Raw genomic sequence first — 11,962 nt, 5'->3', positions numbered from 1 at the left:
CTTTAGCCACACATGATTGAATTGCACTGGTTAAAGTCATTTGCTAACGTCTGGATGAACTTGTTCCTCCGGGGGTGGCGGGGGTGTGAGTGGACTGCTCTCAGGGAGAAATAAGACATAAGACCAGCGCTTATGTCCTGTCCCAGTGCAGAAGAATGGACTAAATGCTTTGACCGGGTGACAAATGGGCCAGCGGTGCCTCCTAATTGCCCCTTCTATTTGCAGTTCATTCTTATCAATTTGCATTCCTAACCTCAAGCGGCTAATCGGCCATGGGTTTCCCTCACGTCTGTCTATTTTTACCCCGGAGCGAGAGGTAGAGTGAAGCGAGGCAGTATGGGAGCGCTAATGCCGGAGGGAGGAGTTGAACTAACGTGGCTGAGCATGCACTAACAGACTTCAGTCATTCTCAGTTAGCTCATGTTAGCCTGTGCATCTGAACTGTTGCTCGCATTAACCCCTGCCAAAGCACAGCCGCCTGGCAGACTGTGAATGTGAATACTGTGTGCTTTGCATCCCTAACTCCTCTTCCCTCCATGTCTGTTCAGCTTTCTCTTTCTTTTTCTCCACCACATCCTGTTTCGCTCATCGCTACGTCATTTCATCCCGCTAGCCCACGGGTAAGGTGCATAAGATACTTTAAAAATGGCCTTATGGTTTTGTTTTTGCATTTTTAGGCGCCATTTTTACCATTAACAACTAACCTCGCACTCATCGCCACTAATTTGAACCAACTGAAAAACGTTTAGCCTTTAAAGGAATATTACGGGTTCAGAGCTACGCTTGACAGCACGGCTCCTTAGAGGACATGGTGATGAAAAAAATTGACAGGGAAAATTTTTTTTATATTTTAGTGCTTTTGCATTCTCACAAAATCGCAGATGTTTTGCAATGACCGCAAAGTTTTTTTCTGGGAAACGACAAAGTTTTGCAAACAAATGCAGTTTCTTGGGGAAAGTTTCTCGGAACGCAAACGTTTTACAAAGTGAGAACAATGTTTCACAGAAGGATGCAAAAGGTGAAATGGTAAAGTTTTGCTAACAAAGTTTCGTGAGTGAACAAAGTTTCTCTGGGAGTTTTGCGGACAAACGTAGTTTCTTGGGGAAATTTGCGAACAAATGCAATGTTTCAGAATAAGTTTTATGTGGGAGGATACAAGTGTTATGTGGGAGGATACAACATTTTTTGTTTCGTGGGAAAATGGCTAATTTTGTAAACAGATAAAAGTTTGTCAGTGAACAAACTTCAAAGTGCAACTTCTTTGGAGGAATTCAAAAGATTTCAAGAAAGACACGAATGTTTTGTGAGTTACCTCAAAGTTTCATAAAAGAACGGTCTTAAGGAAAGTTTTTTTGAGAGAACGCAAAAGCATAACAATATAACAAGTGTATTTTTTTCACATCACCATGCATCTTTATGGGTTCTGTGTTCAACTGCTAGCCGTTGTAATAATGTTGATTGCCACAAGAAATATTTCGACTCGTCCCTTGTTTTCATTAAAGCAAAAACACATGCATCCACATTAATTAATCTGTTAAAATTAGTTTATAATTTGAGCTCTAAATATCGTTTAGTTATTTTACCTTTGTTTTGTGGCTTTAACACATTGTCACATTGCTTACATGTGTATACAGTGAGTTTCTTAAAAATTACTTCCGATATGAGTGCCTCACTGCAGCCCAGATTTGTTATGACAAGGCACAACTGGAAATACTTTTTAGTGGTGATCAATACTATGCTATTAAACGAGCTTGTACCGAACCCGGAGTATTCCTTTAAGCTCATCCTCGAAAGTCTAATTGGACTTGTTTTTACATGCGCAAAATCACACACAAGAAGAATAACGCTTACTTTCGTTTTGAGAAAGGTTGTGCCCAGTGCGCATGTCTGTTGACATCGAGACGTTAGCACACTACATACTGCACTGGGAGAGAGTCACCGTTCGGCCCCATGTAGTGTATCCTGTGCCACCCGCTGGGCCTCACAGTCTCCCCTGCTGTCTTGACCCCCATCCACTCACCCACCCACCCAAACAAACCACCCCAACCCTCCTATCCACTCTCTCTCCTTTGCGCCAGCCTGTATCTCCATGACCTTGCGTTATTAAATTGCACTTATCAATCATTCTTGCCAGGGATGCCATCGCCTACCACATTAAAGAAGTCAGAGAAGTCTGGTTTCAGCAGCCCTGTGCCTTCGCAGACCGCTTCCCCTCGAACGGCATTCACACACCATCATCGACCTGTCATTACAGGACCCAGAGGTGAGGTCCCAACACCCCACCCTCCTCCAACTGCACCACTCTTCTTCCCCAAGCTCCTTCTCCCAGCCAGCAGTTCACCCACAATCCTTCAAATCCCAGTTTTCCTTCACTCCCCACACTGTCCCCTTGTAACACTAGACTGGAGAGAGCGTGAACCTGAAGTCTGAATGGACTCTGTATGTAGGGGCGTTCACACTGACAGCGATTCGTAGCGTCAGAGCATCCAGACGTTTTCACCAGTTGGAGATGCAACCAATTTGAGTAGAGTTAAGCTTGTTATGCAAATAATAAGCAGGAACGTGATGTGGATATGGGCTGGGAGTTTTGTCATTCTCACTAACGTTACATAAAATATCCGTCTGTGATGCAATTCTCTGTTATGCTGCATTTCATGTTTAATATTAATGGTTTCTATTGCTGCGGCATCATTATGATGGTATTGAGAAGTCAAATTAGTTTGTGTAGGACGCCACTAAAGGCCTAGGTGGGAAATGCATGGCCCACCACTAATATATATATAATGTTAATTTAGTAAACATAGTTAGCAAGTTTTGATTGACAAAGTAATGGTATTATTATGATTATTTGTTAATAATCTGGACTATACCGTATGTTTGATTTAGAGCTAATATAACATAGTCTCAGTTTTTGTGTGTATTTTGATTTGTTTCGCTTAAGTGTTTTTCCCAGTGTTTTTGCTGTCAGTGTGAACTGGGCTTGAGGCAGCGCGGGTAAAAGTGTGGTGAATATTTGTAGCTTGTTACAGCTGTTGACAAATACGCTAAGGACGTGAGCGCAGTTACTTTACGAGTGCAGCCCGCAGTGTGTATCTTCGTCAGGCTGCTTGATTTACATGTTTAATGTAAACACTTAACCGGATCTCTGAGTGTGACTTACACATGGCTTGGTTTTCCCAGCGAACGAGGCTTTATCAGACCGAGGCCTGGATCAGGTTATCACCGCCGTATTGTCACTGGCTGTGAATGGTTTTGTCATAGATAAGGACGGTTTTTAATCAAACCCAAAGGCGCGCAGTGAGCGGCTACATATTGTTGTCTTCACGTGGTTGAGAGTTATTGTGAGGAAAATAAACTCCCGAATTTACGGCCTGTTGGCTTGTTCGTAGTTTTCCATTGCGCATTCAAGGCACTTTTTGTCTAGCATTTGACAACCTCTGTGCGAAATTAAAAGTTTGTGTGGAAACTGACATGTTTTTGCTTTTTGTCCGTTATTAATATTCTTCGTTTGCTGGATGTAAAGCCAAACGGCTCACAGAATTGTTCCGAATGGCCTGTTTCCAGCATTGGTTACTTTGAATATTTGAAGTAGAAACCACAACTTAATTTGTGAGGCTATTAGTATTAAATGACGCTTGGAATTGGTATCGCTGTCATGTGAATATTTTATGCCCACGTGGACGCAAGGCGCAAAATGGATTTAATATGCGTACACGGCGAGGCTTGTCGCCCCTTTAAGAGTGCTTCTTAAAAGCTGAATCCATGAATCTATGATTGATTTAAACGGCCTCCCTCTTTTCCGAGATGTTAGTCAAACTCGGTTAGGTGGGGCGGCCAGAAAACTTCTTTTTCAGAAACCATTAAAGAATATTTAAAACCGCCTAAATCTGTCCTCCCTTTCAATCGACCGTGCCACTTCGTAACACTTGCTCTTTCCTCCTTATTCAAACTGGGTGAAGTGGAGACCTGTTGCGTAAAAAAAAGGGCCTTTATTATTACCTTAGTTATTATTTTGATAATCCACTATTCAATGAAAGTTGGCAGCAATGGGCCGGTGGGGAAAAAAGGTTGCGGAAAGCAAAAAAAAAAAAGATCAGTGAACCAACACGATTTGCAAAGTGGAACTAATCCGGAGCCTTTTCTATTACGCGCGGGTGGCAGCACAATGGCAACAGAGGAGCCGCGCTCAACCAGCTGCTGGAGTCTGCCTCCTTTTCAGCGCATCATTATCATTTCCATATTTGCTTTGGGAGGTATGTGTCCGCTGGACCCCCCTCAGACTAACTTTTATGGCCACCCACTACCTCTGCAGCCGGCCTGTGCCCCTTTTGCCTCTAGTGACACTGTTTAGTAATAGAAATATCTAGCCATATATCTATCTATCCTTTTCTATGCATCGCATAAGTGTCAGTGTTAATCAATTTAATTGGCATTAAAAAAGTATGTTCATTTAGTATGTTTTAGAATAACATGCTAATAATGTTATAATATTTTATAACATTTTTATTATTATTTGTTATTAAAGGTTAATACAAAACAATATATAATAATAATAATAATAACAATAAAGAAGGTAAACATATTATATCTATATATATATATATATATATATATATATATATATATATATATATATATATATATATATATATAAGTATATTGGTATATTGGTCTCATGTAACTATTATGTATAACTGTATTATTGATTCATGGTCAGCGGTCTTAAATTTAAATTACACTGAAATAAAATAACTAGTATATTTAAATATTTGAATATACATATACAAAATATTTTAATAAATATATAGATATAAATTATTACATAAATAATAAAACATGTATTATTATTATTATTATTATTATTAAAATAATTTTATAATAAACTAAAATAAATAGCTATAATGAATAATATAAAATTACTAAATTTATAAAACATAGTATATAATAAAATAATTGTATAAAATATAATAATCTTTGTTTGTATTGTATCCTGACATGCATGAGTACCACATTTATCTTGAAGAATGGTTCAAATCCAGTCAGTTATTCAGTCAGTCTGCTATTTTTTTTTTCTGTTACTCATAGTCGGAGGCTTCTGTAAATATTTAGTTTACACCTCGGGTGATGTTTCATCTAAGTTTAATGGTGCAGAGCTTAAACATTTAGCCACAACAAAGCTGAGTTTTGCGCCTCAGGTTCTCTTTGGCTGTTAACACCATTTGATGCCGCGTGTTCTCAAACATGGTGGCGCCACAATTGTGAGAACAGCCCGCTGGTTAATAAAGCACAAACAGAAGTCATTTCTAAGGATCAGACTCTTCTCCTGGGGCTCCCATGATCTCCTGGTGTCTATAGTGAAGACAAGGCTGCTCTCGAAGCCTCTGTTCTCGCTCTCACGCTTGTGTTCTGGTATTAGCCTCATCACCACCCCTTTTTAATTCATGAAGCCTCTTTTAGCACATCAGTGGGGTTTTCCCCATGCGCTCCATGAATATTAAGGCGCAGGAGACGGTGTCTTGCATTTAGCGGAACAGGAAACATCGAAGACGTAAGAGTTGACAGGGTTTGAGAGTGAATTATGTCGTGCAGCGGCTTTGACAACTTGAGACACGGTCAAACTTTGTTTACTTGCAAATTTCCGTCCAAATAACCCCCATTAAATGAATAAGAACATGACAAGGGAGCAAGCCATTTAAGTAATTGGCTATCGTTCCACAACACTTAGATTCTGTCAGCGAGCGAAGAAGGAAAAAAAGTGTTTTTTTTTCCTTCTCGCTAATTGACTGGGGTAATTTGCATAATTGAGACGGTAGGTTTCGCTGTAGCTGACGTAAGCTGGTTACCAAACCTGTAATGCTGATCTACGGTTCGTTTGGCTCTAGAGAACCGACTCGTTCATGATTTAAAAGCAGAACAGGTAAGCGTTTGTCCTCGTGAGGGGCGAATGATTGACGATATTTGAAAAATTTGTTTTGTTTGGCAAAGAGAAACGTCACGAAAGCCGTCCAGTCTCAACATGTTGCCTCCAGATAGATGCAGCGATGCCAGTTGGATCCACTTCTTAGAATAATGGAGCAGAAACCATATGCTGCTCAAGTGTTTCATTAAGTCAGCTCTTGGATTGCAGCTAGCGTCCATCAGTTTCATGGAAAAGGCCGTTTAATGCCATCTCTGGGCCAGTGGGTTTCCAAGTTCTGCTCTGGCTACGTATGTTGAGTGTTTTTGTGAAGAAATCATTTAAATTGAGCCAGTGTTTTAATGTTGTGTCATGTCCTGAATTTTCTTTGTGCATTTTATTGATACTAGTTGACAAAAATAACATTTGATGGATGGATGGATAGACGGACGGATAGATAGATAGATAGATAGATAGATAGATAGATAGATAGATAGATAGACATAGCATTTTTTTCATGAATTCAAAAAAATTTATTTGCATATTCCTCAAAATTATATTATTATATTATAAATTGTATTAGTGCACTCCAAGTTATTGCATCCAAAATAAAAGTTTTTGTTCACATATGTGTGTATACTGTGTATATTTATTTTGTATATATGAATACAAACACATGAATGTATATATTCTTGAAAAATAATATGTAATGTGTAAATATATAGAATTTAAATTGTTGCACTTCTGGAGCTTTATGTTTAGTGTGTGGGCATTTTTCAGCATCATTATTATTGACAAAGTAAAAAGAACTTAAGAACACTTGCATTGGTAATTGCGTTAACGGGATGACTTGGCTGGCAGTTTTTAGGCATGCTGGTTTTGAATGTGTGTGTGTGTGTGTGTGTGTTTTGTTAGCCTTTATGCTAAGTGCGAGACTGTGCTCCACTCAAATCCTGACTCAGCCTTGTAAAGGGTGTGTCTCAGCGGGGTTCGGTCTCTGCGGCAGCGCCTCGGGCTAATCCAATCGGCCGGGGACGGTAAAGACACCGCGTGCGTGTCTTCGCATCTCCTTCATAAAAGTTAGCGTCCTACCCCCAACAGAAAGAGCCGGGCCGTGAAAAGACGGCGTCGGGAAAGGTACGGCGGAGAACGATACCAAAAGAAGGGCAGGAGGGAGTCGTCCATTCCATTATTACTGTAAATACAATGGCTACATCGCAGCCCCAGCGTCCAGAGTTTCCAGTCACCCTCTATTGACAGAGCCATAAATCAAGGCCAGAGCTAAGTGAATTACTGCAGCAGGGGGCTGTGGTTTTAACAATGTTTATGTAGTATCAGCTTACCATCTCTCCTGAAAGAGAGCGAGAGATTGGAGAGGGTGAGTGCGGAGTCTTATTAACTCCGCTGCGATACATCACGGCTTAAAGACCCCGCGCTGCCGCACATCCCAGGCATTATACTAATAACCAATAACCGAATATTACCTCTATTAAGAGCCGCCTAATTAGATTGTGCCGGTTACAATTAAATACTTGATAAGGTTCGATCCATTAAAGGACTGTCAGTCCCAGAGCGCTCCGAAGGCCTGCCAGCAAGGTGCGAGAGAGAGCCGAGGACCGATGCGTCACCGAGACGTTTTATTAGTCGTAAGGGCGATGCTGGATGAAAGAAGGATCTGGCGCCCGTTATGGTACCAAGTACCATGCTCTTTTGCTCTCCGTCGGTCCTCGTGCGCTTTTCAAGTGTTGTTGACTGAACAGCTGGTTGTTGCGGTGCCTGCCCATTGTTACGAACAGGTGCATGCATTGTGTGTGAGTGTGCGCTGTCACGGACCTTCTGAGTTGGAGTAGATGCCATTTTTAATTACAAGGACATGGCCGTGTGGGATAAAAGTGCGGCCCGCGTGATATGGCGGAATGGCTTTAAGAAATAAATTCATTCAGAAAAGGGGGATTTGATCTTGAAACCATTTCACAGCCTGTTCTTAAGTTTCCCACAATCATTAGCCTTGTAAATCTAGCCGTTTTTATATATTTTTAGATTGAAAACGCAAACTCAGTTTTCTCACCTTTGAAAAGTCATAGAAATGCTGTCATGGATTTTTGTTTTGTTGTTGGTGCAAATGAGATATATATATATATATATATATATATATATATATATTTGTTGTAGTTTGCTGATCACTATAGAAGCTTGTACAACTATGATGACTTCTGCTTCTCAGAGCTCTGCTAATGTGAAAACTGTCCATTATTTACCTGAGGACTTCTGAGAACCCCGAAAGAAACCTCTTGTCCTTGCATTTAAAGTCAGAGTTGTTGTTTTGGACCCCATTGATGGTCATTGTATGGACAAAAACTGTTGAAACATCTTCAAAATATTATCTCACTCTCATGTCTTTCCTAAACTGTATGCCTTAATTCCTCATAGTAACCTTTTGTCCTCACAATTAAAGTCAGTGTTGCTCCATTGTTGTATAATAGCTTTGGTCCCATTGACTTTCATTATGTGGACAAAAACAGTTGAAACATCTTCAAAATGTTTCGTCCTCAGAATTAAAGTCAATGTTCTTCCACTGCTGTTCTTCAGTATCTTCTTTCGAGTCATACAGGTTTGGACTGGCGTGAGGTTGAGTAGATATTGAACAGACTTTATTTCTGTCCATCACAGCCTCATTTTCATTTTTATGAAATCAAACCGTATCCATCCTCACTAAAGTCTTTCTGCATCCCCTTGTGGGAGTGTGTGTTTGTGTGTCCATCCCCATCTGCATGAGCAGTCAAATCGAGCACAAACATCCATTCTTTACGGAGTCTCTCTTCTCCATCCTTACTCTCTCTGTCGTTTTCTGACCGAGCTCCTCTGTTTGTCTCTTTACAGCGAGTCCTCACGCCACGCCGTCAAGTCTTCATTTCCCGACGTCGCCAATCATCCAGCAGCCCGGCTCGTACTTCTCCCACCACGCCATCCGCTACCACCCCCAGGAGACACTCAAGGAGTTTGTCCAACTTGTCTGCCCTGACAGTGGTCAGCAAGCTGGACAGGTGGGCTTCCTTAATGTAAGAAGGAGCATTTTTGTACATACATACACATACACATGTTTTGTGTCCATATAGACACTTGGACTGTCTTGTTTGTAGTGATTTTGTCATTTGTGCAGTACAGTTGATTCTAAAAACATACGTACAGCAGGATGGGTAGAAGGATTATAAATGAGAATAGCTCTTATTCACTAAACTTAAATTTCTAGCTACACATCTTCCTAAATTCAGTTCATTTTGCAGGGCATTCCCTAGCGCTGCCACAAGGGCACTATTGTAGGCATTCGAGAAAACTTTTTTTTTTTAGATAAATTAGTGTAATGGCAGACGGTATCTAGTATTTTAAAGTAGTTAATGTAGACATGTGAAGCTTACTCTAGCGCCCCCTGTACTGGCGTTTATTACTGGACATTAAATAAATTTTTAACAAATATCATGTATCACAAATATGAATTTTCATGTCTCAAAATAAAATCAAAACACATTTGTTGACCTTTTTTAGCCCACTTGACACCACACACACACACATATATATGTATATTAATTGTGATTAATTGCATCTACAATAAGTTTGTCTATAAATAAAGAGGTTATATTTAATATATACTTATATAAGATTAATTGTGATTATCCATATCATCCATTTTATTTTGATTGTGACTAATCGATTTGACAGCACTGTGTGTGTATATGTGTTTTTGTATGTGCGTGTATTCTCAAAACTGTAACGTGAAAGGTTGACCCAGCTCTGGCCACACTGCTGTGGCCCTGACGGCCGGAGGAGAGACGACGAGCAGTTTGGGTCATAGATTATGAACGGAGAAGTGCGCGCAACAGCAGATTTTTTTTTATGGCTAGGAGCACTGAAAAATTGCTGAGCACATTCTCCTGACGCACACGTGTGCGATAGTTCTGTTGTGCCTGCTGGTCATACGTGTCCGGAAGTTGATACTCGAGAGTGTGTTTTCATGTTTTTCTGTCCTGTCTTTCCGTCCAGCCCAACGGGAGCAGTCAAGGGAAGGTGCACAACCCGTTCCTGCCCACCCCCATGTTGCCGCCTCCTCCTCCTCCCCCGATGGCGCGACCCGTGCCCCTGCCCGTGCCAGACTCCAAACCTCCCTCCACCTCCACCGAGGGAGGCGGCAACTCCCCCACCTCGCCAAGTGAGTACCGCGGCCCATCACCTGCCGCCACACGCACTCAACACTTGATCCCGAACGTAAAGTGTCTTCGGTTTCCCAAGCATGCGAAAGCTTATCGCCCTTGTTTTTCGTAATGAATAGAATTTCCCATCAAACATGCGCAGTGTCCGTATCAAGCCTTCCTCTCAACAGCTGTATTGCTCCGGATACAATATTGATATTCATTTTGTGCCTGTGTGTGTGTGTTTAATTCACCACAGCCTACTCCACACCGAGCACGTCTCCTGCTCAGCGCTTTGTCAGCGTGGGCCCCAGAGACCCCAGCTTTGTAAATATCCCTCAGCAGCCTCAGGTGAGTACACATGCACAGATCCTCCGAATCCCTGAAAGTCCATCAAGAGTGCTTGTTGTCTGTCATAATAGGCTTTCAGCGCCGTTATGCCAGCTCGTATAACTCCCTCGCTCACCGTGAAAGCTCATAGCTGATTTATTGTGTGTAATTGGCATGTTCAGACTCGGATTCGATGGCACGGTGGCCGTAGCCTTGATTTATACTTGATTTATGTCAGGATCAGCCAATAACTGATAAAAAATGAGCTGTTAATCTTCAGCAAACGTTTGCGCAACGTTTATCCAATGTTTAGTCGAGCATAAGTAATTTGTAATGATTAAACCCCGAACGATAGCTATAAAGATAACCAACGGACAATATCGGCCGTTTATTCAAAGCGCATCGAGCTCGTTATTGCAGAATGGATTCTGATTGGTTGTCAATGTTTTTATCATTCATCAGCTGGAAAAAAAAAATATTCTGAAAGTGATTCCAATGATACCATTTCTCTGTGGCTGTATCGTTATAGCTGTGGCATGGACTCTGCTATTCTGTAAAATTGAGAATTTATTTTAGAATTTTTTTACGGTTGAAACCGATACAAGAAGTTTTTTATGCAAAGCAATGCTATTCTGATGATCAGAAATGCATTTATTAATTTATATTTATTAATAATAAAATAATGCCTTTTTAAATAGGGTAACTTGTAATCTGTAACCTATTACTTTCCAATGTAATCTTCCCAAAACTGGTCAGTTCTGTGTATGAGTAAATGTTGCGTTTAGTATATGTTGAGCAAATGTTGTGTACACGTTTATTTAAGCAAAGTTCATGTCACAAAACATTTAGACACTTATGGCTTACCTAAAAGTGTAAATTGCATTAGCAGTAAAATTGCAGACCAGCTAGCGTTAGTTAAAAAAAAACACAACATGAACACAAATTTCACGAAACCTTTTCATGTAAAGTAGGTTTCAAGTGATCGAACAATAAATATAACACTAGTCTGTAGTCATCAGGTGCTGCATAAGGCTTTTAAAACTTATATCGAGCGACCGCTTCTGGTAATATATTCATAAATGGACATGAGGATCAGCCTGTTAATGTAAATGAACTTGTGTTTGTTTTCTGCAGTCGTGTAAATGCCACCTGTAACCTTAATCGTCACACACGCGCATCTACAATGACAAATACAGCCTGTGCTGCCACCTGCACTTGCACAAACAGACGAAAAAAAGAGCGTGTTACCTCTGTAGACGCAGCTATAACACACACACACACACACAGCTGAGATGATACTACGTTCATAGAGAAACGCTCAAGACTGGATTGGATCAGATTGTGTGTGTGCGTGTGATATGTCCGGAGGCCTGCAGCAGCCTCCCATCGATTTATTGACTGTGTCGCAGGCCGCAAGACACGCATCCCCCAGTAGAATGGAGGCAGGTGTTTGTCAGGCCGGCTGGGAGGGGAGCGGGGGGTTGTTATTATTTATTGTTTGTATTTATTTATTACTCCTGCCCGCCTCTGCCTCCCCCTTCTCTCTCTCTCT

At 40.9% G+C, this 11,962-nt stretch overlaps 1 protein-coding gene across 9 annotated transcripts in view; it reads left to right on the top strand.

The window, feature by feature from the left end:
• Nucleotides 1–11,962, top strand: part of nfia (nuclear factor I/A) — a 158,384-nt gene that overhangs the window by 120,456 nt on the left and 25,966 nt on the right. For 5 of the 9 annotated variants that reach the window (XR_006247692.1, XR_006247693.1, XR_006247694.1 and 2 more), the window contains 4 exons: nucleotides 2,135–2,263; nucleotides 8,777–8,955; nucleotides 9,935–10,100; nucleotides 10,340–10,431. Coding sequence is in view for 1 of the 9 variants with exons in the window: in XM_043223036.1 (XP_043078971.1) it covers nucleotides 2,135–2,263; nucleotides 8,777–8,955; nucleotides 9,935–10,100; nucleotides 10,340–10,431 (566 nt within the window). In the remaining 8 variants the exon portion in view is untranslated. The remainder of the gene's footprint in view (nucleotides 1–2,134; nucleotides 2,264–8,776; nucleotides 8,956–9,934; nucleotides 10,101–10,339; nucleotides 10,432–11,962) is intronic. The other 4 variants (XR_006247696.1, XR_006247697.1, XR_006247698.1 and 1 more) reach the window with 1 other exon arrangement.

Source organism: Puntigrus tetrazona, chromosome 22, assembly GCF_018831695.1.
Source record: "Puntigrus tetrazona isolate hp1 chromosome 22, ASM1883169v1, whole genome shotgun sequence".
Taxonomy (NCBI): Eukaryota; Metazoa; Chordata; class Actinopteri; order Cypriniformes; family Cyprinidae; genus Puntigrus; species Puntigrus tetrazona.
Note: the sequence above shows the minus strand (reverse complement) of the source record. Positions and strands in the feature narration are given on the sequence as shown.